We start from the raw sequence: 27,968 nt of genomic DNA on the forward strand, positions 1-27,968 counted from the left end.
ACACAGATGATAGGCAGAATAACTAGGATCACAGAAGAAGGAAAATGATTTGGGAAAATTGTCTGGACCATTTTGAGTTTCAAATGCGTTGCAGATACCCGGGTTGAGATGTCCAAATGAAGTCAGAGATGTGGGTATGGAGCTCAGAAGAGGAGTCACAGATTTGGGAGCCATGGTAGTTGAAACCATGGGAGTTCATTAGATTGTTGTTTTTTTTTTTTTTTTTAACAAACATTCATTGTATTCATTTAAAGGCCTGAATTTAAATCCTACCCCAGACACTTTCTAGCTGTGTGACTCTTGGCCAGTCACTTAACCTCTCAGCCTCAGTTTCCTGGTATGTAAAATGGGAATGATAATAGCATCTATCTTATTCGGTTACTGTGAGGATCAAATTAGATAATGTATGTAATGATCTTTGCAAACCTGAAAGTGCTAGATAAATGCTAGCTATTATTATTATTGTTATTATTATTATTATTTTAAAGAAGTATGTCCTCAGTGCTCACTATGTGCAGAGCACTGTGTTAAGTTTTGGGTGAGAAAGAGAGTTCAGATTCTTCGTGGTCCCTGTCCTGATGAGAGAGTAAGCTACTATCTCTACTACTGATATTATAGGTTGTAGTAATTGCAATAAACTAAGGAACATTCCATTCACCAGCCAATGATTGGTGATAGAAATAGAAATACAGCAATGCTCTGAATGATAAATTTGCTAATGCTGATATGCACTTATGCAGTCCTGTACAGTTTAGTTAATAGCATCATAGCTCTTAGAATTAGCAATTATTTAGTCTAACTCTCACTGAAATGGGCCCTTGCATTAAACACATTCTCATGGTTTTCTTCTGGTTAACTCAATCCTTCAGACTGCATAAAGAGAGACATGGTGTCCAAAATGAGAGGTGGCAGTCCCAGAGAGTACAAGGAGCAATCTACTATGCTGCTCCTATTACTACGACCACTACCATTGCCACCACTGCTACTAGTACCATTACTACTGTTACTACTGCTAGTACTGCTATCACCACCACCACCATTACTGGTCATAGGCATTACAATGTCCTAAGAAGCATTCTTGTATTATGTCTGTATGTCTATCATCTTTTGTTCTTCTCCATCGTCCTTTCTTTCTAGCACTTTCTTTCCCATGTGTGGACATTCCTGGGGCTCAGAATTGTGCCAGTCAGATTGGTCATATCTTCCAATGCTCTGTCATCACTGCTTCAGAATTATTGAGGTTTGATATCAGGAGCCAGATCCACACAGTTTTCTGACCAGCTCCATAGACATAAGTATGCTTCTGACTCACCCTATAACCCAATGTCCTAACATATCCATAACTTACTATTCACTTACACACTCTGAAAATAGAGTTGACTCAGAGAGTCCACCCAGAGTCTCAAAATGTACTCTTAGTTTGCTTGGGCATTCACCCCTCAACACTCCCTGAAAATCAATCTCTCCAACCAACATGGTTAATCACTGGCTCAGTACTTAACACTCACCAATTCTATACAACTGCTTCATTTCACTAATTACTCTTTCCACTTTCATACAACCACTTAAATTGAACACTAATTCTTGTTTTTCATGTACTCAAAGTTTGCTAAACCTTTTGTCACACATACCCAAGGGATGACTTCTTAACAAGCTTATTCTAACAATTATCAGCATCAAGAGAATATTCTGTCACTTTCTTTCAGTTTGCTGAGTATTTCACACCTGCAGGCTACTGGGAATCTTCTTCCTTTAATAAACTAGGCTGCCATCTCTTAAAAATCCACAAAAAACTCCCCAAGGGCAGAAATTATTTCATTTATCTCTTCAAATCACCTAAATCAAGTATAGTGCCTGGCACATAGGAGATGCTTAATAAATGCTGGATGAAAGAATAAACAAAATCCATGACTTGAGTTTAGGAAGCCTATTATTCCCTATTTCTGGACATCAGCCTAAAAATGGTATGTAGCTGTAACATTGCAAAATGAAATGAATAGGATTTAATAAACAGGCAGTGTGTCATAGTGGATAGACAGCAAGCCTTGGCTCCAGAAAGACCTGAGTTCATGTCCTGCCTCTGACGTCTACTGACTGAATGAACCTGGGCAAGTCACTTTACTTCTCACTGCTCTAGGCCAGTGGTGTCAAACTCAAATAGAAAAGAATCCTTGCAGGCTGCATTAGAAAACCACAAATTAATGTTATCTGTATCTTACTGTATTTTAATTTATTTTTGTTAAACATTTACCAATTACATTTTTATACAGTTCTGGGGACATGTGGGAGTGTTGGAGGTTGCATGCAGCTGGGGACAGTGAGTTGGGCACCTTTGTTCTAGGTAACTCTCTAAGACTATATACAAGTTGCAGAGAAGATGCTGATCTGCACCCTATGCCAATGAAATAACATTCAGTTCCTTTTCCTATCCTATAAAACCCATGATAACTAAGGACCAGAAATAACATCTACTTTTTTTTTTAACAAATCAGAATATTGTTTCATATTCCAAATGGTGACAATCGATTTCTAAATGTAGAATAGGGAAATATTTTTAAAACAAGTTTTTTAATGTCTTTTTTCATGTCATCATAGTTTTCCCCAGGATCCACCATTCCCCTCCCAAGAGGGCCACCTCATATAACAAATAGTATTTCTTAAAGACAAAAAAAAACCCTCCAAAAAACCAAAGAGAAGTCAGCACAACTGATTGATATATTGAAAAAGTCCCAAAACATGTATAATACAGAAAATTTGTGGACTTCCCATCTCCACAGAGGGTTAGATTGGGAATATCTCGGGAATATCTAGGGAATGTCTTCTCATATCCCTTCATTTGACTCATGTTTGATCTTTATATTCTTGTAACATTAATTTTTAAATTTTTTGGTATGTAGATTTTTCTATTTATGTTGTTGTAGTTATTGTATATGTTGCTTTCTTGCTTCTGCTTACTTAACTGTGCATCAGTTCATGTAGATCTTTCCATGCTTCTCTGCATTCATCACATTGATAATTTTTTAGAGCACAGTAATATTTATTCCATTCCATTCATGCACCTCAATTTGTTTAGCCATTCCATAACTGATGGGCATCTACTTTGTTTTCAATTCTTTGCTGTCACAAAAAAGTACTGCTCTAAATATTTTGGTATATATAAGGACCTTCTTATCAATGGCTTCCTTAGATCCAGTAAAGGAGCCTCTGGTTCAAAGATTATGAACATTTTAGTCACTTTATTTTCATCATCCCAAATTGCTTTCCAAAGCGATTATACCATTTCATAGCTCCATCAGAAATATATCAGTGTGCCTATCATTCCACAACCCCTCCAACATTGACTATGACCATTTTTTTGTCATCTTTGCCAAGGGAAATATTTATTATTGTTATTTTAAATACATCTCTCTCTGTCTCTCTTCTTGTAAGCATGCATGTATGTATATAGGCATATACTATATGCTTCTGTCTGTCTATCTATCTATCTATCATCTATTTATCTACTTAAAGAGAAAAAGAAATGTTGTGGTGTGGTAATGAAATAGGAAGAGATGTGTTTAGAATGTGTTAATCACTTCATCTATCTACCCCTGGAAATACTCCATTTGACCAAGATGTGAAATAAGTGTTCATATATTTTAGATCATAAAAGCATGAAATGAGCATTATTGATGGCCAAAAAAATCATTATTGGGGCAGTAGGTGGCACAGTAGATAGAATACCAACCAGCCCTGGAGTCAGGAGGACCCGAGTTCAAAACTGGCCTCAGACACTTGACACTTACCAGCTATATGACCCTGGGCAAGTCATTGCCGAATTGTCTTGCAAAAATGTCATTATTGCCCTTTTCTTACCTGGTTCTATATTTTAAGATTATAACTTGAAGAAGAGATGCAGTATAATGGCTCGGATAGAAAGCTGCTCTCAAAGCCAGGAATACCTGGGTTCACATCCTGCCTCTGACACGTACTAGCCATATGATCCTTTGCAAATGATTTAACTTAGTGTTCTAGACCAGTGCCGTCAAACTCAAATAGCAATGGGGCCACTAATCTATACATAAGTATCCCTTCAGACCACATATTGACTTCAAAAAGGTGATGTTATTTATGTTTTATAGAATTATTTATTTTGTTAAATATTTCCCAATTACATTTTAATCTGATTCTGAGTGGCACTCAGGATTGTGGCAACTGCTGCCTATGTGGGCTGCAGGTTTGACACCCAAAGGAGCTCAGCACATTCTCTGAAACTTATAATCAGAGTGGCAACCCTGCCAGAGAGTTGCAATACTGACTATAAGTTTAAGAGAATATGCTGACTTGAATTAGTAAAAGGTGTCTCCTCATCCAGGAGTTACCTATGCCAGTGAAATCACAAGTGTAATCCTTATCTTTACTTAAAGAAACTGTCACATACTGTGTTGGAAAAAATGTTAGTTTCATTGTTAGAATTTTATTGTCAGTGATTTTCTCAGTATTAAAAACTTTTAGTTACTGAGACAAAGCCCACCCTGGTTTAATGCAGGTAAAATGTGCTTTGGCAACAATATAATGAGAACAGAATTTTTACTGGTAGGATGAGGTTCTATAATATTCAGGCGAAAAGCTAAGGATGGCATGTGTTTTTTGACTCTGTATACAGAATCTTTCTCGTGATTTTTTCAATTTTTCTGTTAGAGATCAATTACTCAGGAATTCATTTGTCCATGCAGAAATATTTTTTTTATCTGATTGCATTGGGGAATTAATTTGCTCTTGTGGAAATAGTTCTATTTGCATGGATCTTACTACTTACTACAAAACATAGCATGCTTTTTAAACTTTAAATAATATTGTTACATTATTCTTTTCCTATCACAGTTTTCAAAGTTGAATCAAATGATGTTACTTTAGACTTTTCTAAAATTTATTATTTATTAACAATCTTATTTGCTTTCAGAATGGTAGTAATTCTTTCTTTTTTCCTTTTCTTTCTCTGTCCTTTTTTTCTTGCTTTCACGGACCTTCCCACCAGGAGGACAAAGTGGTTAGAGCCTTTTTCTGTCTTCTTCTATTTATTGATTATAGCATTGTTGATAACTTCACACTTAGAATTTATGATTATTTTTATGAATTTTATGTTTTGTTATTTTAAAGAGATGATGCATAACAATTGCTTTTCATTAAGAACTAGTTTGATGTGCAATTATATATCTGAAAGAAAACATTTTAAGATCTTTTTCATATATAATTAAAGTGTAAAATGATTGATTATAATTTATTTGACTTCTTAAGGGAGCATACCTCTTTAGAATTCTGTTTAAGAAGATTTTATTTAATCTTCCATGAAACAAAACTTTAATGTCACTTTACTTTTTCACAACATGACTTTCTAAACTCAACATTTTGTACAGTTAAAATTTGGGGGTGTAGGTAAATCAGTTTTGGAATCTAGTCTTAGTTCTAGCAGAAGAGCTAACAAGTCTGCACCAGTAGCCAGCAGGGATTCTTGTGAACAATGCACTGTGAAGTTGATTATATGTAGGAGATTATTAAAATTTCCTTAATGACGCATTTGAAATGTTAATATTATATTCCCCTCACTAAGTATAAACATTATAATAATTTAATGATATTCTGGGCTTTGGGTTTGGGACAAAGGATTGGCCATTGGTAGCCCATGCTAGCCTGTTCTGAGGAGTCTGATTTGTACTTAAGCCAGCTGTGAAGTGCTTCAGGATCAATCTTCAATGCTTATTAAATCAAATGTAATTTTTCAACATTATGAGACTTTTGAGTTGAGGAATCTCTAAAAATTGAGGAGGATAAGGAGCAGATCCTTCTGAGTGGCTCAGAATGATATGTGTGTGTGTGTGTGTGTGTATATGACTAAGGGGCAATCACTTAACCTACTTGGGCCTCAGTTTCTTCAGCCATAAAATGAAGAGGATAGACTAGATTACTTTTGAGGTCCCTTCTAGTTCCAAAGTAACGGACCTCTAGTCTCCTAGATTAGGGGCTTCCAAACTGTTTGCTAGGCGGAATGTCATTTTATTTTTCTAAGGTCTTATTATGTTCACCAGGGATAAGCAGGGATGTGAGGTGAAGTTCAGGAGAGTATGTCCTAACTATGAAATCACTAGATAGGGAAATTGGATGTGGTTGAGGCTATTGGCTTTGATAGACCATTATGGTCTTCAGAATCTATTGGTTGATTGTGCTTTATATTTGGGGAAATGTGTACTAGACTGCACACCCATCATCTGGCCCCAGAGCAGGACAATCAGCAGTTTCTGGAGCTGCTTTGACTGTCCTGTGATTTCTGGAGCCACCCTGGAGTTTGGTAGTGCAGAGTGTAGGTATCCTCCCATGAATGGATGCATAATAATTAAATATTTTTCCACTGTTATGATGAAATATTCTGAGACCTTTGCCAAAAAATGAGGTGTTTATGAATATATTTGTCACTGAAGTGATTTTACATACTGATTTTATTTCATAATACAACAGTCAAAGATTGTATTTGAAGCCAAGGATTAATAGAGATAACTATGTTGACTTACTATGGTTTTGAAATGCTTATGGAACATTTCAAATTAATTTAATATGGCTCTTATTACTCATTAGAGTACTCTGTGCACAGTAGGTGGTTAATAAATGCTGTTGATGATTAAGATGAGAAAACTAGGTGGCAATTATGATATGCAAAAGTATAGTTGATTTAGTGCCTAATTATAAAATATAAAATTACACTTATATCAAATTTGAGGCTTTAAAAGTTATTAAGGCAGAAAATAAGTACATTTTGATATCTTACATATAGTATTTGGTGATTTTTCAATCATTCTAAGTTTCTGTAAGTATATTCCCTCCTAATTTTAATTTTTATTTCTTATTTTTTATTCCTTGTTCTTTAATCAGTGCCTTATTTCAGTGTTCTTAATAGATAACCGTAGCATAGATTTATTGGAGGAAATTAAATGGATGAGCATGTTAAAGTCCTATATTTATTTCTGTTCAGGCCCTAATATACCTAATTATAGACGTTTTGAGTACAATGTTTGGAAGAGACTGTTGTTTCCAAAATAAAAGGTTTGCTATATTCATGGTATCAGAATTATTCCAAGTAGGAGAGATTACTATGGAGAATAATAAAAACATAGCATGCCCTTTTGAACCTTAAATAAAATTGGTTCATTATTCTTCCTATGTAAAATTTTTCAGAGTTTGATTTCATAGTCAGATGATGCTTTGGATACTAGAAGTTACATGTTTCCACCTGCTATGAATTGATGGTGATCAACTTTGGATCAAAGTTGATAGAAAAGGAATTAACATGTTGTTGACTTAATAAATTCAGTTTAATTGAACAGATATTTATTAACCACCTGCAGGGTCTCATCCTAGGATGAGGATACCAAGATTAAGCAAATTACTATCAATGTCCTTAGTGACCTGACAGGTTAATAGAGTGGATATGCTATATATACACACACATAAATAATGCAAAGAAGAATGTGGCAAGTGCAAAAACCTATGAGATGTTCAAAGAGGAAGAGGCCATTTTTGGTGGGAGAGGTTAGGGTGAGTTTCTTGGGAAGAGTGACAAATAAGTTGAGCCTTAAAAGAAAGAAAGAATTTAAAAGAAAAAAGAGAAGAGAGTTCATTTCAGGTATGGGGGGCTGATTTGAGGAAAGGAGAGGACAGAACTATAATGAGTGATTCTGAGAGTACAATTTGGCTGGAATTCAGATTATGTGAAAGAATGTGAGAGAGCCTGGAAAGTTAAGTGGGAGTCAAACTGGGGCTGGCTTTGAATGACCGGATTGGGAATTTTACTTTGTTTACTAGGAAATAGGTAGCCACTGAAATATTAGAAGTGATGTGAACACACTGCCACATTAGTAGGATAACATAGGCATTGGGCATCCCTGGGGATAATAGTAATAATATTATCTCTCGTTAATACAGTGCTTTAAGGTTTCCAAAACTCTTTACATATATCATCTTTTCATAGCCCTATGAAGTAGATGCTAGTATTTCTCAAATGGATCTGTAAGATCGTTGCATTAGAAGTTTCATTCAATATGCAGATTGCAACCTATTCATCCCATGCAGCTCTTGTGCATGTTTTCCCATAAATTTGCCATAGGCAATTCACCCAACGTACTTGTGTTGTCCCCATTTTCACAGAAACTGAAGCGCAATTGAACAAACCGTCTGAGTGAAGTTAAGTGATTTAACCAGGGTCTTACAGATATTAAGAATCAGAAGTGATATTGGAACCCAGGTTTTCTTAATTCTTACTCCCATCCTCTATTCACTCCATTGCTTTTCCATTGGGAGGATGTATGAGAGAGGGAAAAGTTCAGAGACAGGGATAGTAGGATCATGGAATTCCAAAGCTGGATGGGAGCACAGAAGTCTAGTTCAGACATTACTGGCAAGATGAATCCTTTCTAAAACATCTCTGATCTCATATAGCCTCAACTTGAAGAAATCCCATGATTGGGAAATTATCACCTTCTGAAATAGCCTATCTTGCTGTGAGGCAGTCCTAATTGTTAATGTCACTGAGTTGAACTAATGATGGCATCTATAACTTCCACTGGTTTTAATTCTGCCCCTTGAAATTCATTTGGCCTAGTCATATACCCTGCCACTACAGACTTTAAACCTCCTGGAATTTCCATCTGAGGATGCACCCAAGGACCCCTGAGGTCATTCCATCCACCCTTTGATGTATGTAGTCTTTTTGGGAACTTCTTGAAAGTGCCTCAGCACTTTATGTGGTGTTTTATCATATAGTAAGCATTTAATAAAGGCTTTTCCATTCATTTGTTCATTCATTTATCTAATCCCTCTTCCACATGATAGTACTTAAAATATTTGATGACATTTGACATGCCCTCACATTGTTTTCTCTTTTTTGTATTGAACATTCCTAGACCTAGATGTTGCTATGGCATGATTTTGAGTCTACTCCCCATTCTGGTTGCTTTTCTGTGGATATACTCCAGCCAGTGTTCTTCCTAAAATGTGGTGCTGAGGACATACCAAAATGTGACACCTTTCCTCTTTGTAGGCAAGCATGGCCATTTCTTTCTAATTGTTAAAAAAAGGTCTTTCCTTGACTTTCCTATGCATCCTAACCACCATTCCATTCTATCTCTTTCCTCCATTTTATTGCTAAACTTTTTGAAAAGGCAAAAGCTGGCTGTCCCCAATGCTTTCAGTTCACTACTCACTCTCTACTCAATCTCTTGTAATTTGTTATTCGCTAACAGCATTCTGATAAAAGTGCTCTCTCAATGGTCACCAATGACTATCCAGTTCCCAAATCAAAGTGCTTTTTGTAGTCATCATCCTCACTGACCTCTCTTCAGCTTTTGTAACTGTTTACCACTTGCTATTAGAGATTATTATCTTTTCCCTTCCTTTCAGAAATGCCATACTCTTCTCTCCTGGTTTTCTTACATCTTTAGGTTTATCTTCTTTGTTGGCTTCTCTGATTCCTCATCTTCCACCCAAGCCCTTGATGGAAATGTTTCTTATGGATCTGTTATTGGTTCCTTCTCTTTGAATGCTCTCTTACCCATTCTCTTCTCTGACTTTAACTGTCATCCTATTCAGATTACTCACTCTAAATTTCCAGTCCTGACCTCTCTTCTGAACTCTAGACCCACAGATGACCCTGCTTAAAGGGTCATCATATTTGTATGAGTCACCTTATGTCCCATGTTCACAACTTTGAATTTATCTTTGATCAAAGAGAGAGCCTTGAAGCATACCTGTATTCAAGTGATGGATAAGAATAAAAAGATAAAAAATCAGTAGAGACAGAGGAAAAAGAGGTCAGAGGCCAAATTAGAACCATGAAATTATAGTGTCATATAAGCCAAAGGAGCAAAAATATTAAGAAAGAGTGGTGAGCAAATGAGGTCAAATGCTGCAGAAACATTAAGGCAAAGAGCTAAGAAAAGATCATTGGTCATTAGTGACCTGGGAGAAAGAAGTTTCATTAGATTAGTTGAGATGGACACTGGATTTCAAGGAGCTAAAGAATATGAGAGTGAGAAATAGAGCCAGTGAATATAGTCTACTCCATCTAGAAATGTGTGGGTAAAGGGGAGGAAAAAATAAAATGATACATTGGGACAGTAGTATCAAGGGAAAGGGTTTTTTTTTTAAATTGTAAAACCCAATTATTTGATATAATGGAATGAGAACTTGAATGAGAAACAAAACGCCTCAGTCCAAACTGAATTCTATCATTGTCTTAATGGTGTGACTGTTGGTAAATCACCTCCCTCTTGGGCCTTGATTTTGCCATCTGTTTATGTGAGGCTTAAATTAGATGATTTCTAAAGTTCCTTCCAGTTCTAACATGCTACCATTGAGAGGTGGAGGGGAAGAAGCCAGTAAGGAGATTAATGAAAGAGATAAAAGGATTGATGGAGTAAGGTCAGATAGGAGACAGGATGTTTCTCGGTCATGCAGCATGTCTAGACCATAGAAGTCACCATAAATCCCATCACACAGTTTGTACCCATTATGAGTGTGGACGTTACAGTTGTGTAATCCTTTCTAGAATAGAACATAATCTGACTACTCTCCAGTGCTTATCTACTCACACAAAAGAGAAGAAGGCATAATGACAATATGGTTTCAGTGACAAAATGATTTTCATTTCACGGCACAGGGGAGATATTCACTGTGTTTACATGGAGGTAGTTTTAGTAGGGCTCCTTAAATGACTTCTGCATTTCTTGGTGCTAATGTTTGGGAGCTTTCTTCATCTTAACACTGTTAATAAGTCCCCATGGACACTAGGCTGTCCTGAGCCCATGGTATTTAGGTATTCATCAGTGAAATCATCCCTTATTACTGCCATATCTTATTTACCACCATGTTCAAAAATACTTCTGATGATGATTGCTATGTATATGTGTTTGCGCGTGTGTGAGGGTCTGTGGTTGAAAATATTCATGGATGACTAGTAATATTTCTCCCATTTGAGAAATATAAACACTGTTAGCTTACAGCTGCAGCTGTGATATTTAAAGCCTCGCTATGCTTGTGACTTCCTTTTTTACTTCAGGCTACCTGATTTCTTTTTCTAAAAAAGAGTCACCCCATTTCTAATTAAAGTGCCAAAGTTTGTTTTTTTTTTTCTACAGCTGCCTGTAGTTATCTCACATCTTCTGGAGTTGTGATTTGGCCTATCTTTAGTGTCTGGAGGAGAACACACAAGATGGCTAAAGGAGAATGTGCAGGATGGTGAGGGACATTAAGATTGGGTGAAGGAACTGGAGAAGATTAAGGGAGCACATATATTCAAGTATTTGAAGGGCTGTTATATGGAAGAGGAATTCAACTTGTCTGCTTGGCCAAAAGGGGCAAAACTAGGAACAATATGTGGAAGATGCAAGATGTAGAGAATATAAGATCTCATTCTACTTCCTGTTTTTTTTCATTATTTTAAAAATGTATTTGACTGGATAGAACAAAATGACAGTGTAAAGCTCTCTATCAATCAGATGTCTCTCCCACCTTCCATTTCAAATACCAAATTTGTTGACATTTCCTTAAAAAAGATAAAAGAAACTTGTTTAAAGATCCTCTGATCCTTAATATCATGTGAGGCATATTATAGGGAGGCATATGCCTACCAAGGTGATTGTCAAGGGAGATGTAGCACAGAGTTTAAGTCAAAAAACTAATTCCCTCTGGTGAGATGCATGAGATGTATTTTTTGTAGAAATTGTGCTAGTTGCACAAAGCCTAAGAATATTGCAGGACATCCTAGAAGAGAACCATAATACCTCCAATGATTTTGGTTTACTTTTCCATACAGGATAATAAGTGGATAAAGAATGTATATTGTCTAGTCTATGATATTTAGTTAGAAGCATAAACAATAGAGCTCATCCATCAGTATATATATGTATGCATTATATACAATGTATATAACTGTCTATATAACCATATGTAATGCATATGACCATATATATAACTATACATAATGTGTGTAATGGGAATATATATATATATGGAGACAGAGATCAAGAGAGAGAGATTGAGAGAGAGATACGTACACATGTGTATCTAGCTATATAGAAAAATACACTGATAGATGGATTCTATAATTTGATGCTTTTATGTAAGCATCTGTCTATCTATCTGTATATATTGATATCTACACACATCTGTACACATACAAATATCTGCATCTATCTTGGACGTACGCTGCAAATGGACAATAAGTTGGGCCATGAATTGAACAAAAGGAGGATCATAGACTGTAATGTCTTTGGGAAATTACAAAGTTCTTCTAATGGCTCTAAACTTCTTGAAACAAAGGTCTACATTTTTAATACCAATATTTTGCTGCTGTTCCTTGTTTTATGGCTGTGATGGAACACTAGTCTCCAAAGAAAATGAATATCACAGAGGTCAAAGGAGAGTCATGTGGTAATATGATCAGGATACATTTCAAATGGGGAATTATGAAGGAGATCTGAAATAAACATATAAATAAAGAAACATATTCCCACCCCTCCTCAAAAATGAGCTTGTCATGTGGTAGGAATGAGGGATATAAATGCATCATCCGTGTACTCAACTTTTATCCACACAATGCCAAGAGCATGTAAGGAAGTACTTCACCATGTTGAGTGGACTCCTTGTGGTGATCTTATAAGAAGTCAAGAATGGATGGTTAATGCTCCAATATTTGGGAGCCATATTCATATAGGTGAGATCACAGATGTGTTTGTGTACACTTGAGTATAGGAAGTAGAACTTACTAGCAATTAGTACTATCCAAAAGTAAAATGGAAGGTGGTAGGGCCATTCTCTCCCCAATTAGATATCTTCATAACAATATAAAGGCTTAATAGCCACTTGCTGAGGGCATTGTAGAAGAGCTATTAAATGAGGTACAGATGAGACTAGATGACTTTCAAGGTCTCTTTCAACTCTGAGGTGATGTGATTCTGTTTTTTATCCTAAAGGAAGTAAAAGAACTACTGAAGTTCCTTGAGCAGGAGAGTGACATAGTAAGTTTTATATTTTAGGAATATCAATATAGCAACTATGTGGAATATAGCTTAGTGAAGGATTAAAGGTAGAGAGATCAGTTAGGAAAGTATGTTATAGTCCAAATGAGAAGGAGGTGAAGGCCTGAACTATGGTAGTAACTGAGTAAGTCTAGAGAAGGGAATAGATGTAAAAGATATTGAGAAGGTAGAATTGATGGAATTTGGCAAGTGATTGGATATGTGCAGTAAAAGAGAGCAAAGTGAGACTAGAGTAAGGCTAATGCACTGTAAAGCTTAGAGGGCTGGAGTAACTGGAAGTTGTTGTGAGGATGAAGACTAAGTTTATGAATGGTGAGGCACAGAGAAAGATGAAATGACAAGAGATTATGGTCATATAGAGTTCATGAGTTTTGGACCATGGAGTGTAACACTTGTGTAAATCATTTAGTCTCTCTGAGTCTTGAGTAAATCATTTAACCTCATTGTTAAATGAAGGCATTGGATGGGATGACCTCTGAAGTCCCTTCTTCCTATAAGTTTATGAATCTGTGAGATCAAAGTTATGACCAACCTTGTGTGTATGGCTGAAGTGGAGTGAAGGTACAGATCATGGGAGTTGAAATGGTTGATAAAATGGGAGGCTACCATGTTTAGGGAATATCTTAATCCACATTAAAGTCCCTCAATATAAGGACAGGGGTTGGGCTAGAAAATAATACTATGAACTATCCACCAAAATTTTTGGAAAGGAGGGAGCATGATGTGGAGGCCAGTAGATAGGTGTTAACGTGATGTCAATGGTGCAAACTTAGAAGAAGAGGTTATTGAGTGATGGCCTAAGGGTGAAGAATCTGGAAGTGGAAAATAGAGCAAGGAATAGCCCAATTGCTTTCTTCTAGTCCAGTGCTGGAAAACCCAGTATGGGAGAGTGTCCAGAGTAAACTTTTCTAGGAGGATTCAGATTTTTGTGGTAGGGATAAGATAGATGGCAAGTGGTGAGTAGAACAGGGAAAAGGAGTTTACACCTATGCAGCTATAGACTCCAAATCAAAAGATTTAGAGAGGAAGAGGAGGAGGAGGAGGACAAGGAGGAGGATGAGGAATCTGCTAACCTTAGAACAGTAGCTTGTTATATTCTTCTGAGTAGTGAGCAGCCTAGGTCTATCCCATCATCTGCATAAATATGATAATTGAATCCATGGGAGTTGATGAGATCACTGAAAGAGAGCATATAGAAAGAGAAGAGGTGAAGGGAAAGTGGGGAATGAGCATTTATATTTAACCCACTATGCATCAGACACTGTGCTAAGAGCTTTTTGCATATGTTATCTCATTTGATCTTCACAAAAATCCTGCAAAGTAGGTGTTATTATTATCTCCATTTTGCTGTGGAGGAAACTGAGGCAAACAAAGGTTAAGTGACTTGCCTCAGGGTCACACAGTTAGTAAGTATCTGTGACCAGATTTGAATTCAGATCTTCCTGACTCCAGGCCCAGCACTCCAGCTATCACCACTAGCTGCCTCTTAGGTCAGATGAGGGCTAAGGATAGAGTCCCAGGACATGCCTATGGGTGGGTGGGACATAGATGATGCTCCAGCAAAGGAGCTCAGTCAATCCAACAGACAGGAAGCGAACCATGCAAGAATGCTATCATTAAAACCCAGTTTAATTTTGTGAATTAATTAGCCCTTGGACCTAATTATTCTCATCTCATCTATTATAAACTTTTCTGTAGAGTGCCTCCAAGATTCTTTCCCCTGTATTTTTAAAAATTCTGAACTTAACAAACACCATGTAAAACAAGAATTTCCATATATGATCTAGAATAGGAAAACAGTACATAAAACCTAGAATCTCTATTATATGCAGCTTACTTTCCCTTTTAAGTATATAATAAATTCATCATGTAATTTTCAAAGTTGTCTAGCTTGTCTTTGTTTCCTTCTGGCCTTCCATATGTTTTCTTCTGTGCGTTGAAAAAAATGCTTCAATAACCTATTTTATTTCTTTTTTTATGGCAACCTTTTGGCTAGCTTTCCTCTGACTTCCAATCCTTTCATGTCCTTCCCCTACCCCATGAAAAAAAAAGAAAAAGAAAAAAGAAAAACAAAATCTTGATAACAGTCTTGCACAGCCAAGCATAACAGATTTCCAGATTGGCCATGTCTGAAAATCCACGTCTCATTTTTGTTTCTTGATTTCATCATCTCTCTCTCTCCAGGAATAGGTAGCATACTTCCTTAGTGATTTTCTAGAATTGTGGCTGGTCATTGCATTGAGGACATTTTTTAAGTCTTTTCAAGTTGTTATTTTTTTTTGTTGCATTCTTGTTATTGTATAAATTATTTTTTGACTTTGTTTACCTCATTCCTCAAAGTCCCTTTAAAAGTTTTAAAGATATTTGAGTTGTGTTCCTTACTTCTATTCTCCAAAGATTACAACTAAGAATTCAGAGGGGGTGGGGAAAAGGCCTGTTTTCACTGCTATTATTACTTTAGAGCTAGAATTCTTAACATTTTGTAGTTGTTATGGACCCCTCTGGCAGTCTGATGAAGTCCATGGGCTCCTCAGAAAAATGTTTTTAAGCACATAAAATAAAATGGATAAGATTACAAAGGAAATACATGATATTAAAATAATCAATCAATCAATAAACATGTATTAAGTACCCAGGTACCCTGCTAAGCACTAGGGATACAAGAAGAGGTAAAAGATAATCTCAGCCCTCAAGGAGCTTACAATCTAACGGGGGAGACAACATGTAAATAAATATATACAAAGCAAGCTATTGAGTAAATAGGAGTTAATTAATAGAGGCAAGTCACTGGAATTAAAGGGCCTTGGGGAAGGCTTCCAGTAGAAGGTGGGAATTTAGTAGGAAGGAGCTCAGTCATTGGAATGGAGTGGGGAGAGTGTTCCAGACAAAGGAGACAAGCAGAGAAAATACCTGGAGCTGAGAGTTGGAGAGGGTTGTTTGTGCAATAATCAGGAGGCTAATGTCCCTGGATCAATGATTACATGTGGGGGACTAAGGTAGAAGATTGGCAAGGTAGGAAGGGGCTAGATTATGAAGAGCTTTGAATGCCAAACAGAGCAGTTTATTCAATGGGGGTATGTGTATGTGTGACGTGATTAGACTTGTGCTTTAGGAAAATCACTTGAGTAGCTGAATTGGGGATGGTTTGGAATGGAGAGAGACTTGACTCAGACACTCACTGGCTATTGTAATAATCCAGGCATGAGGTGATGACAGCCTGCACTAGAATTGTGGCAATGTCAGAGGGAAGAAGGGGGCATATTGGAGAGAAGTGCAAAGATGAAACCAACAGGCCTTGGCAATAGATTGGATATGGGAGATGAGGGAAAGAGAGGAATATAAAATGACTCCTGGGTTGTGAGCCCAGGACTGAGGATGGTGTTGTCCTCTGTAGTAATAGGGAAATTAGGAGCGGGGATAGTTTAAGAAATAAGATAACGAGTTCTGTTTTGGACACACTGAGTTTAAAATGTTTACTGGGCATTCAGTTGGAGATGCCTCAAAGGCAGTTGGAAATGTGAAGTTGGAGATCCCAGAAAGGTTGCTGCAGGACAGGTGGTTTTAAGAATCATCAGCGTAGAGATGGTAATTAAATTTGTGGAAGCTTATGGACTTGCTATGTGAAGTACTATAGAATGAGAAAGGTACCTAGAATAGAACCCTGAGGGACACCTAATATTAGAGGGTTTGATGGATAAGGATCCAGCAAAGGAGACAGAGAAGGAATGGTCATATAGGTAGAATAAGAACCAGGAGAGAATGGTATCTCAAAAACCTAGAGGGAAGAGAGTGTCAAGGAAGAGAGAGCTATCAACACTGTCAAAAGCTGCAGAGAGGTCAAGGAGACTGGGGATTGAGAAAAGGCCATTGGATATGGCAACTAAGAGATTATTAATAAACTTTGGGGAGAAAAGTTTTAGGGAATGGTAAGGTCAGAAGCTATCTTGTAAAGAGCTAAGAAAAGAGTAAGAGGAAAGTCGTGACTCCTATTATAGATAATCTTTTTGAGGAGTTTAACTACAAGAGGCAGAAGAGATAGAGGGTGATAGTTAGAAAGGATGGAAGGATCAAGTAAGGGGGTTTTCAGAAAGGGGTAGACATGGTCATGTTTGTAGATAGTAGGAAATGAACTAGGAAAGAGGGAGACGAAAAGAGTGGGGTAATAGTACAATCTGTTGGAGAAAATGAGATGAAATGGCATCTCTTGAGCATGTAGAGCGTTAAGCCTAGGTAAGGATTAAAGCCACTTCATTATGGGATATATAAGTGAATGAAGAGATGGTGGCAGAAAGCATCTGAATGTTAGGAGATGAAGAAGAAGGGAAATGAGGGAGCTCATAACAAATGGCCTCAATTTTTTTCCTGTAAAGAATTCACATTCTCATCTGAGAGTAGAAGTGGGAAGAACCATTGAAAGAGAGATGAAAAGGGTTAGAAGAGTCATTGTGGAGAGTTTGAGAGTGAGTTGATAAGGTAGGTGCAGTAGCACTACCTAGAAGCAGTGAGGGCCCAGTTGAGGTTTTGTAATATAAATTTCTGGGATTTTCTCCATCTTTGTTTAGCAAGATGTGTCTAGCAGTGAAGACAGTTAATGGCGGGAGTGATCTAAGGCCAAGGCTTAGCTTGGCATAATCAGTGTTATGAGAAGGGGGCTAGGGATTCAAGAGAGGAGGACAGTGTAGAGTTGATTCACCAAGGGATAAAGGTAAGGAAAAGCAGAGAGAGTGGTTAGTGCAGGGGAGGGAGAATTGAGGGATCAAGTGATTGGAGGTCATGATGTGGACAACGAGTAGAGTTTTGTAAAGGAAAGCAGGAGAGATAAAAAGTCAATAGATGATGATCAGATAAGGGAATTTCAGAATTCTTGAACATAAAGGTGGTACATTTGTGGGTGATGACCATTTTTGTGCATGGCTGCTGTAAGTGGAGGAGTAAGTCATGGTAAGTGAATAGTTTGAGTAACTGAGTAGTGAGAATGTTTGAGGAAGAGTCAATAGGTATGTTGAAGTTCCCTAGTAGGAGGGCAGGAGTTGAGGAGCAGAGCAAAATTGTGAGCCAGGTATTGAACTCAGTGAAGAAGGGATGAGAGTGAATTAAGGGTCTGTAGACAACAGTTGCCAGAATTTTGATTGGGTGCTATATATGAATAGCGTATATCTCAGAGGAAGAAAAGTTGCTGAGTGATGGAGGTAGGTGGGGAATCATTAATTCTCTATGTGACCTAGGCTATTCACTTGGTTTCTCAGCTTTCTCATCTTTAAAGTGAGAAGGTTGGACTTGATGACATTTAGACCTCTTATGTGACGTTCTAGTTTTAGTTTGATGATCCAGTGATCCCCCCTCTCTATTCCCCATATAATACTGGCCCTCATTAATCTCTGTCTAGACTATTGCAATAGCCTAACAAGTCATCCCATCAATCAGCCATCAAGCATTTATTAAGTCCTGGTTATATACCAGGCATTCTTCTAGGCTATGAGTATACAGAAACAAAAATGAAAGAATCTCTGTCCTTGAGCTGCTGGCTGTCTTGCCAGGGGAGACAACATCTGTTGTTGATGTTCAGTCGTGCCTGACTCTTCATGACCTCATTTGAGGTTTTCTTGGCAAACATACTGGAGTAGTTTGCCATTTCCTTCTCCAGCTCATTTTACAGATGAGGAAACTGAGGCAAATAGGGTTAAGTGACTTGTCCAGGGTCACACAGCTAGTATCTGAGGTCACATTTGAACTCAGGTCTTCCGGACTCTAGCCCCAACATTCTATCCACTGTACCATCTAGATCTCTGACCACATATGTGCATGTATTCAGAATAGATGAAAGATAATTTTGGGGTGAAAGTACTAGCATCTGGAAAGAAATCAGGAAAACCTTCTTGTAGAACATGATGCTTGAGGTGAGCCTTGTAGGAAATTTGGAATTCTATGAAGTGATAATGAAGATGCAGTGCCATATATGAGAAGCATTAGGAAGCCCAATTTTCCTGGGCTTTAGTGGGTCTTAAAGAGACCAGTGTATAAAAAGACTAGAAAAGTAGGAAGGGCCACTTCATGAAGGCCTTTAAATGCCTAACAATGGAATCTGTATTTGTGCCTGAGTCAATAGGAAGCCACTGGAATTTATTGAGTAGAGGAGTGTCATGGTCACACTAGCCCTGTAGGAAAATCAGTTTGACAGCTGTTTAGAGGATTGATTGCAGTGAGGAGAGACCTATTAGAAAGCTATTGAAGTAGTTCAGGGGTGGGGCAGAGTTGAGGGATTAAACTAGGGTGTTAGCAGTACAAGTGGGGGACAGAGACGATCACTTCACTATGCATCAATTTGTCTGTCTTAACTTGCCTTTTTGAAATCAATGATTTTCTCATTTCTTATAGCACAGTAGTATTGTCCATCACATTCATAAACCACAAATTATTTAGCCATTCCTTCATTGCTGGACAACTCAGGTTCCAGTTTTTTTTGCCAGTACAGAAAGAGCTGCTATAAATATGTTTGTATGTAAAATAATTTTTCCTCTTTCTTTGATCTCCTTTGGAAATAGGTTTCGCAGTGGTATAGCTGGGTCACAGGGCACATGGTATTTAATAGCATTTTGTGTATAATTCCAGATTGCTTTATATAATGTGTTGTATGCATTTACATGTTGGAAGGACTGTGGGAAAACAAGCTCATTATCTATTCTTTTTAATATTCCTGTAGCAGCTAACAGGATGTTCTCTGCATAGTTCATACTTAATAAATGGTTGTCGAATTGAACTTTTGGGTGGCCTATAATTCATGTTAATTTTAGTGTATGCCAATATGTGTGTTTATTTTCCTTTCAAAGCAGCATGTTGTACTAGATATAGTGGTGGACTTGTGGTCAGGAAGATTTAAGTACAAGTTTTCCTTCCATACTTACTAGCTATGTAACCTGGCAAGTCATTTGCTCTTCATGAGAATCAGTTTCCTGGTCTGTAAAATGGGATAATAATACCTGTGGTACCTACTTCACAAAGCTATTGCGAGGCTTAAATAACATAAACAATCCTCAATCAATCAACAAGCATTTTTAAACACCTACTGTGTGCCAGGTACTGTGCTAAGCTCTGGGAATGTAAAGGCAAAAACCTTTCAAGGTTTTTATATTCAATGAGTTTATACCCTAGTAGGGGAGGCCACATGAAAATAATTAGGTACTTACATAGAGAATAGAGGGATGGTAACCTTGGAGTGGAAGGCTTGAGAATAGGGGAGGAGAAGTGAAAAGCACTTTGCAGTTATTAATCTCTCATGGTGAGGGGGGATATTTTATAGTAATTCAGTAATTCAGAATAGTAATTTAGCATGCTACCTCACCCCACTGTTCAGCTCTTAATTATTTTCTGTTCTTTGTGAGTTTTATCTCCCTGATGAGTTTGAAGTTCCCTGAAGGCAGGCAGACATAACTCTTAGAGCTCTTACATTGTGTCTGGGGAATAGCACAATAGATTTGCTGATTGGGAAAGATCATCTGCCAACATCATAAATTTCAATGGATCCTTTTCTTGCTTTCACAGAGAATGAGATAAATTGAGACATTCCTGCTAATGGTCCCTGTATTTGAACTATTGGGAACTATGTGCTATGTATCCAAGAGATCTCTGGAACTTTGCAATTCACATTTCCACTTAGTTTGATAAAAGCACAGACTATTCATTACCTTGGCATCTTTAATACAAGACTTTTCAGAAAGACCGGTTAATGTGATGACACAGTGTTTTTAGAGGATGAGTTCTTTTATTTTTTTCCAACTTCTATAAATTTTATTACTTTAAAATACAGTCAATTGAGTAATAAGTATAATTTTGTGGATATATGAAAATATAGCAAATGACTCATTTCATTTACACCATTCAAATAAGCAAGCAGGTCTTAAAAATGTATAGAGTAAGATAGACTTTATCATCAGTTTTTATCTGTTTTTGATTTTCCTGTAATCTTTCCAATATAAAATTTGAGGGGAGGTGATGGTAGTTATGAGAATATCTCTTTTGGTAAAGCGAAAGCATTCCTAAAAGATCTGGTATAAAGGGAATCTCCAAGTCCAATTTTATTTCCCCATGGATTTTGCTTTATCAGTTGGATGTGAAGCTCATGGGGAAAATATTTGATCCTAAGATATGATTTAGAAAATAACACTTGATACTGTACATTTTTTAAAGATACAGTGATAATTCTTTTGATAAGACATCATTGAGTAATTCCAGTTAAATATTGTCTTGAAACTTTAACTATTGTATGACAGACTGAGTTCTCTCAAGGTTAGTTGTTGGAATTAGAAAGATGTGCTCTATCTTTAATTTTGTTCTGCTGTTTTATCACTATTCTGTAAGATTTTACTTCTAAAGGGGATTTATTTTATGCAATTATTAATTATTATTATTTATTAATTAGATGCACTAGTTAGGACTGTTCAATGGATTCTTTGCTTTTAATGGGGAGGGCTAGTTTATTTCTCACTCACCAGGGGGCTCACTTAGGTGCCTGAGAAAAGTGTTGTTACTATAATTGATAATTTCTAGACAGGCAATTCTCTTCACAGTGGGTTTTCCTTTCAAAGGGTTTATCAGTTTATTTATAAGCTCCTGAGACAAGTATACTGTGAGAATTTCACTTGTGGAAAGGGAAAACTGAAAATGAAGCCCATTTCTTCTCTCATAGGCATCCCTTCCACCTGTTGGGGGGAATGAGGAGGTGAAATTAGATTACTGATTGCAACATAAAGGAACTCAGAGGGACTAGACTAGCATTCTATCTTTTTTTTTTTTAAGTGAGGCAATTGGGGTTAAGTGACTTGCCCAAGGTCACGCAGCTAGTACAAGTCAAGTGTTTGATCTGAGGCTGGATTTGAACTCAGGTCCTCCTGACTTCAGGGCCAGTGCTCTATCCACTGCACCACCTAGCTGCTCTAGACTAGCATTCTAACTAGAGTAGTGGTGAATGAGGCTTGGCAAGTGAGTACATTCATTTACAGTACACAAAAACACTTTATCAAACTCTTTGAGAAGATAAACAGGTAATAAGCTTAAAATCAATGCAATTTCCTACCTTTTCCCTGCATGTAAACTATTTGCTTTGGTTTCTGGAGACCTCAGGGGCTACAGCCTGGCCAGGTCCAAAAATTTCTACCTGGCAGGAGGCAGAGGCAGGACCCCACTCCCCTCCTCCAAGCTTCTGGATTGGACACTTCAACTGGAACTCCTATTCATCTCCCAGACTTCTGGATACCACAGTCTGCCTCTTCCCCAGGCTTCTGAAATGAACACGCTTTCCCCCATCTGGTCTGGACATACCTCCTTCTGTATACTCCCAAGTCTTCTAGACTGCTCCCTATCCCAATTCTAAGGCTTCTGGATATCCTGAAAGCCCCAGTAGGACCGTAACACTACTCTTGCTGTACTAACGGGCAGGGAAGGGCAGGGTATATTGTCTACTGATTTTTTCTTAATGACTGGAGGATTAGCTCAGAACACAACAACTGCCTGGCCTGGAATACACTGCTTCTGGCTTATGTTTGCCATGTGGCAGATACCCTGGAATACAATTATGTGGAGGGGGTTGAGGGATGTCCCCAAAACTAGAGGGTTGAATCTTTTAATCACCTGCTTTTATCATCAGAACTTATGTCTATTATCCCTGATGGTTAACATAGTTCCACTCCCTTGTATTTTCTCTATCCCTATGATTCTGAACCCCCAATTACCAAAGAACAACCTCCCCCATTCCCTATTCCACTTGCCTCATTCCTGGAGTCAGGAAGACCTGAGTTCAAATCCAGCCTTAGACACTTATCAGCTGTCTCAGGCTGGGCAAATCACTTAACCTCTCTGTACCTTAGTTTCCTTATCTGTAAAATGCTTATAGTAAGTAAAAACACCCATCTCCCTGGGATTGCTGTATAGATAAAATGAGATATTTGTTGAGTGCTTTATATACGTCAAAGCATCACATATATGCTAGCTATCTCTTGCTCCTTCCATTTTTTGACCCTCACTGAAATCCGACTTTGTTCATGCGACATTACACCCCTGGTTACTTTTTCAAGTATTGGCTACACATTCACCTATACCCACAACTTGTCCCCCTTCCTAAGTTGAGGGTCTCTTTTTATACTTCATTGAAAAAAAATGAGTTCTTTCAATGAGAGTTTCTTCTTCTTCCCTTTTCATCTCACATCCATCAGCATCACCTCCCCATTGTGTTCTCCTTCCTTCCAGTTCCTGATGATTATGAGGCACTTCAACTTGCCAAAAGGAACCCCGATATGTTTCCTCGATCCCATCTTTTTAAGCAGATCACCTATGGTATCATTCCCACTCTTGTAGTCCCCATTCTCTCTATATCTAATGGTTCAATACCTGCTACCTATAAACACACCTAAATCTCCCCCATCCTGGGAGATTCCACTCTGGCTAGTTCCTATTATCTATTTGCTGTTGTTCTATTCTCTCTCTCCCTTCTCAGCTAAACTTGGAAAAGCCATCTATACTTGGTGCCATATATTTATTTTCCTCTCACTGTCTTCTAAACTCTCTGCAATAATGAGCTCCCTGTTCTCCCCAATTACACACTTCAAATTTTTTTTGGTCAGGGCAACTTGTCAATTTGACTTTGTCAAAGTTTTTGGCAATTATCCTTGAAATTAATAGCTGTTCTTAAATATGAAATATATTCCTGTGCCTGTTAGATGCTTCTGAGTTCTAGTAAAAAGTATGCCCCTTGAGGGCAGGAACTGGTTCCCCTTTTTCTTAGTACAGTGCCTGGCACATAACAGAAGTTTAATAAATGCTTCTTGTTGACTCTGCTTGGGAAATCTGGTTTTCTCACACTTAGATATCTCAGGGATTTTCCTCCCCTCCCAAATTTGCAATCTAAGTCTTTGCATACTCCACTTTTCCTATTCCTGAATCCAGGGAGACTATAATTTTTTTTTTTTACCTTAAGATCTAGTCTAGTTTCCAGCCTTGCTCTCTGGAACAATAATTGTCACAACCTTGGCCACGGTGATGCTGGGACTCAAAATCTACTGTTGTAGTTTCTGAGAGCTAGGTGGCACAGTGGATAGAATCTTGAACTTGGGGTCAGAAAGACCTGAGTTTGAATTTTGCCTCAGACCCTTAATCATGTGTTATGGGTGTTACCCACAGCAAGTCATTTAACCTCTCTGTGCCTCAGTTTTCTCATCTGCAAAATGGGGATAATAGCACCTACCTCACAGGATTATTGTGAGAAACATGTAAAATAACTGAAGTACTTTGAAACCTTAGAACACTCAAAAGTCTCCTCCTCCTCCACATTATTTTTCTGAACCAATGTCTTAGCCAGGAGGCCAGTTAGTAATGGTGAGGTAGAGGAACCCGGCTAAGTAAGGCAGAAAGGAAACAAGTATTTATTAAGCACCTACTGTGTGCTAGCACACACAAAGTAGGAGCTTTTTTTTTTTTTGACTGACTGCTAGGTGCTTTACAATCATCTCATTTGATTCTCACAAAAACCCTGGAAGGTAGGTGCTGTTATCCTCATTTTACAGTTGAGGAAACTGATGCAGACAGAGGTTAAGTGACTTGCTCAGGGCCTCACAACTAGTAAATATATGAGGCAGGATTTGAACTCTGGCCCCAATACTCTATCCATTATGCTGCCTGGTTGCTTCTGTATAAATGAAATAAAAATAATACTAGCAGACAAGGAGTGTTGGCTAAGTTCAAGCTGTGATCTGTCCTGAACAGTACATAATGGGAACTTACGTGGATCCGTGATCTCACCATTTTGGAAGTTCTTCCCAATGTTGGAGATCACAGCCCATCCATGTCTGCTCACTCTGGGAAATTATTTTCTATGGCCTAGCCTACATTTCCATGGTGTGGAGGTCTTCCTCGGGTACTAGTGGAGTCCCCAGATTCCCTCTCTCTATTTTCCTTCACCTTTGCCATGTGACTGGTCTGTCTTCTCTTCCTATCATACAATTTCTAGATAGCATATTTTACTCCTGTTCTGTGGATAAAAAGTCTTGAGAAAACTCTAAAGCAGGGATATTAATCAGTTTGTCAAGTGAGAATCTCAGAAAGTTTAGAGTTCAGTGGGGCTAGGATGGATTTGGTGGAACAGATGGGTAGGAATGAGGGCCTTGGATTAGGCACCTTCTAAGGTCTTTCACAAGGTGATCATAAGATCACCCATGATCTTTACGTCCATTTACAAACTATCACCCAAAGCAGTCCAATTCCAATTACCCTCCTCAAATTATACTACTTGGAAACCTCTCCTTACTTCTGAAAGCAGAACTAAAGTCCCAGCCCAATGAAGGGGAACATCTGAGGCCCAGAGAATTATAACTTGCCCAAGGCAGTTAGATGGTACAGTGAATAAATCACTTCATCTGGAGTCATGAAGACTTGAGTTCAAATCCAGCCTCAGACACTTCCTAATTTTGTAACACAGGGAAAGTCACTTAACCTCTGTCTGCCTCAATTTCCTCAACTGTAAAATGGGGACAATAACCACACCTACCTCTCAAGGTAGTTGTGAGGATCAAATGAGATAATATTTGTAAAATACTTAGCATAGTGCATGACTCATAGTAAGTACTTAGTAAGTCCTTGTTCCCTTCCCTTGTTCTCAAGGTCCCACAATTAAGAATTTTGAGCTAGGATTCAAACTCAGGTGCAGTGATCAAACAGGTCAGGTCAAGTGCTCCAACTTGAACATTCTTTCTACTGCACCTTGATGATGGGTTATATTCCATTGTTAGAATTGCCACAAGTTCTCCAACTGTGCCTAGCTATACTAATTATTTTTTTAAACAGACTAGGTCTGATTCTATAACTCTATAAATGCCAAGCTTTTGAATGTTACCTATGACAATCCAAAATGTATTTTCATGGCTGAAAAATTATGGAAAATGACTTGCTATGTCTCTACACATCCTTCGTGTGGAATATGGATTGAATTTCTTATTTAAGTCACTTGATAATCCTAGGATTTATTTTACAGCTCTGATGTCTATGCTGTATGGTATTTAAACTTGAATCCTCCAGAGCTGTGAGTCATGTCCAGCCTATTATTTGTCTTCAAGGCTTGCATTTTCCACAAACATCACATCAGGCTGCTGGTTTAGTTTTACCAATGTCACTAAGAGTCATGCTTAACAGCCAATAGGAGAATGAGCTTACCAACAGGGAAGTCCTCGAAAACAGCCAATTTCCGAGCATTGAAGCTGTGTTCGCTCTCAGATTAGTCATGTGCGGAAGATGGATGACGACAGAAGAATCTGGCAGCTGCTGTTTAATAAGCTGATCTAGCAGGAAATTGAGGTCTGGCAGAAAAGAGGATGTAACCAGGAATTCTTTTAGCCCTAAACCTTTGTTCCTTCCCTGGTAGTTGCTTTCTGTCCTGGCCTCAGTTTCAGTGACAGATCCAAGTAAAACTGGTGAATCCTCAAGTGGCTCTTGAGGTTCGGTTCAATATCAGGCCATGACAGTTTTGCTTGTAGGCTCATACTGTATCTTTTTTTTTTTTTTGGTGAGGCGATCAGAGTTAAGTGACTTGCCCAGGGTCACACAGCTAGTAAGTGTTAAGTGTCTGAGGCTAGATTTGAGCTCAGGTCCTCCTAACTCCAAGGCCAGAGCTCTATTCACTGCACCACCTAGCTGCCCCCATACTGTATCTTTTAAGATAGGACCTTTGAGGTAATTGAGTCCAACCCCACTGTTTTACAGATGAGGAAACCAAGGCCCAGGGAGGTTACATGGCAACCCAGCTTTTCTGACTCCAGATCAGGCACTCTGGATTCTATTTTAATGAATGAAATGCTGGGTTTGGTCTGCAGCCGGCCTAAAGCTTGGGGTATTTTCTAGGGAGGGCCAGAGTAGCATTGAAGATAACAAGCTCCATAGAGAGGGTACCAACTTCTGACTTCCCAGTTTTGACTCATTCTTCTGGGGTGAGCAGACTTCTCCAGATCACTGTGCATTGAATGAACTCCCTGGCCTGTCTTTCTTCCACTAATCCTATTTCCACTTCTCCTCCTCCGCTTCAGTCTGGATGGAACTGAATTGGTCTCTGAGGATGGGGGATGGGAGAAGAGAGAATGGAATCACCTGACAGGCTCTTCCACAGAGTGTACAAAAGAAAGAAGACAAGGTTTTAAAGTCAAGTAGTGAGGCAGATGCTAACTCTGGGGAATGACGGGAGCAGAAAGACTAAATTGGAATGGAACAGTTGAGTGTTCCACAGGGATTGGTTGGAAGGCCAGTCTTCTGACAGGCTGTGATGGAGAGGTAATATGACATAGAGGTGAAAGTCTAGACTTGAAGGCAGAAAGACCTAGTTTCAGAATCTGCCTCTGACACTTACCAGCTGAGTAACCCTGGGCAAGTTACTTAACATCTTGGAGCCTCATTTTCTTCATCTATAAAATAGGGATAATAACACCCAGATTACATAATCTCGAATGGTTGCTCTGTGGGTCAAATGAGATGATGTATATAAAGCACTTTGCAAATTTTAAAATACTCTGTGACTATCATGGCTTCATTTAGAGCTGTAATTTTAGTTAATGATCTGGAAGGGACTTCAGAGGTCATTGGGTCTAATTTCCTTATTTTACAGATGAGAAAATTGAGGCTCGAAGAATGTAAGTAACTCATCATACATCATAGTTCATAAGTGTTTGGGGCAAGATTTCTACTTAGAATTTCCTGACATCAGATACAGCATTCTATCCACTAATTCACCCTATCACCTTATTGATGTTCAGTCATTTCAATTGTATCTGGCTATTTGTGACCCCATTTGGGGTTTTCTTGGCAAAGATACTGGAATGATTTGCCATTTCCTTCTCCAACTCTACCATCTAGATAACTCCCATATCAGTTATTGTA

At 38.1% G+C, this 27,968-nt stretch overlaps 1 protein-coding gene across 20 annotated transcripts in view; it reads left to right on the plus strand.

The window, feature by feature from the left end:
• RIMS2 (regulating synaptic membrane exocytosis 2) overlaps nt 1-27,968 on the plus strand; it is an 850,283-nt gene that overhangs the window by 176,726 nt on the left and 645,589 nt on the right. For 9 of the 20 annotated variants that reach the window (XM_027849901.1, XM_027849888.1, XM_027849890.1 and 6 more), the window contains one exon: nt 5,018-5,029. The exons of the other annotated variants lie outside the window; for them this stretch is intronic. In XM_027849901.1, the coding sequence (XP_027705702.1) occupies nt 5,018-5,029 (12 nt within the window). The remainder of the gene's footprint in view (nt 1-5,017; nt 5,030-27,968) is intronic. 20 annotated transcript variants of the gene reach the window in all.

Source organism: Vombatus ursinus, unplaced genomic scaffold (genome assembly GCF_900497805.2).
Source record: "Vombatus ursinus unplaced genomic scaffold, bare-nosed wombat genome assembly UNPS02008961.1, whole genome shotgun sequence".
In the NCBI taxonomy this organism is placed as follows: domain Eukaryota; kingdom Metazoa; phylum Chordata; class Mammalia; order Diprotodontia; family Vombatidae; genus Vombatus; species Vombatus ursinus.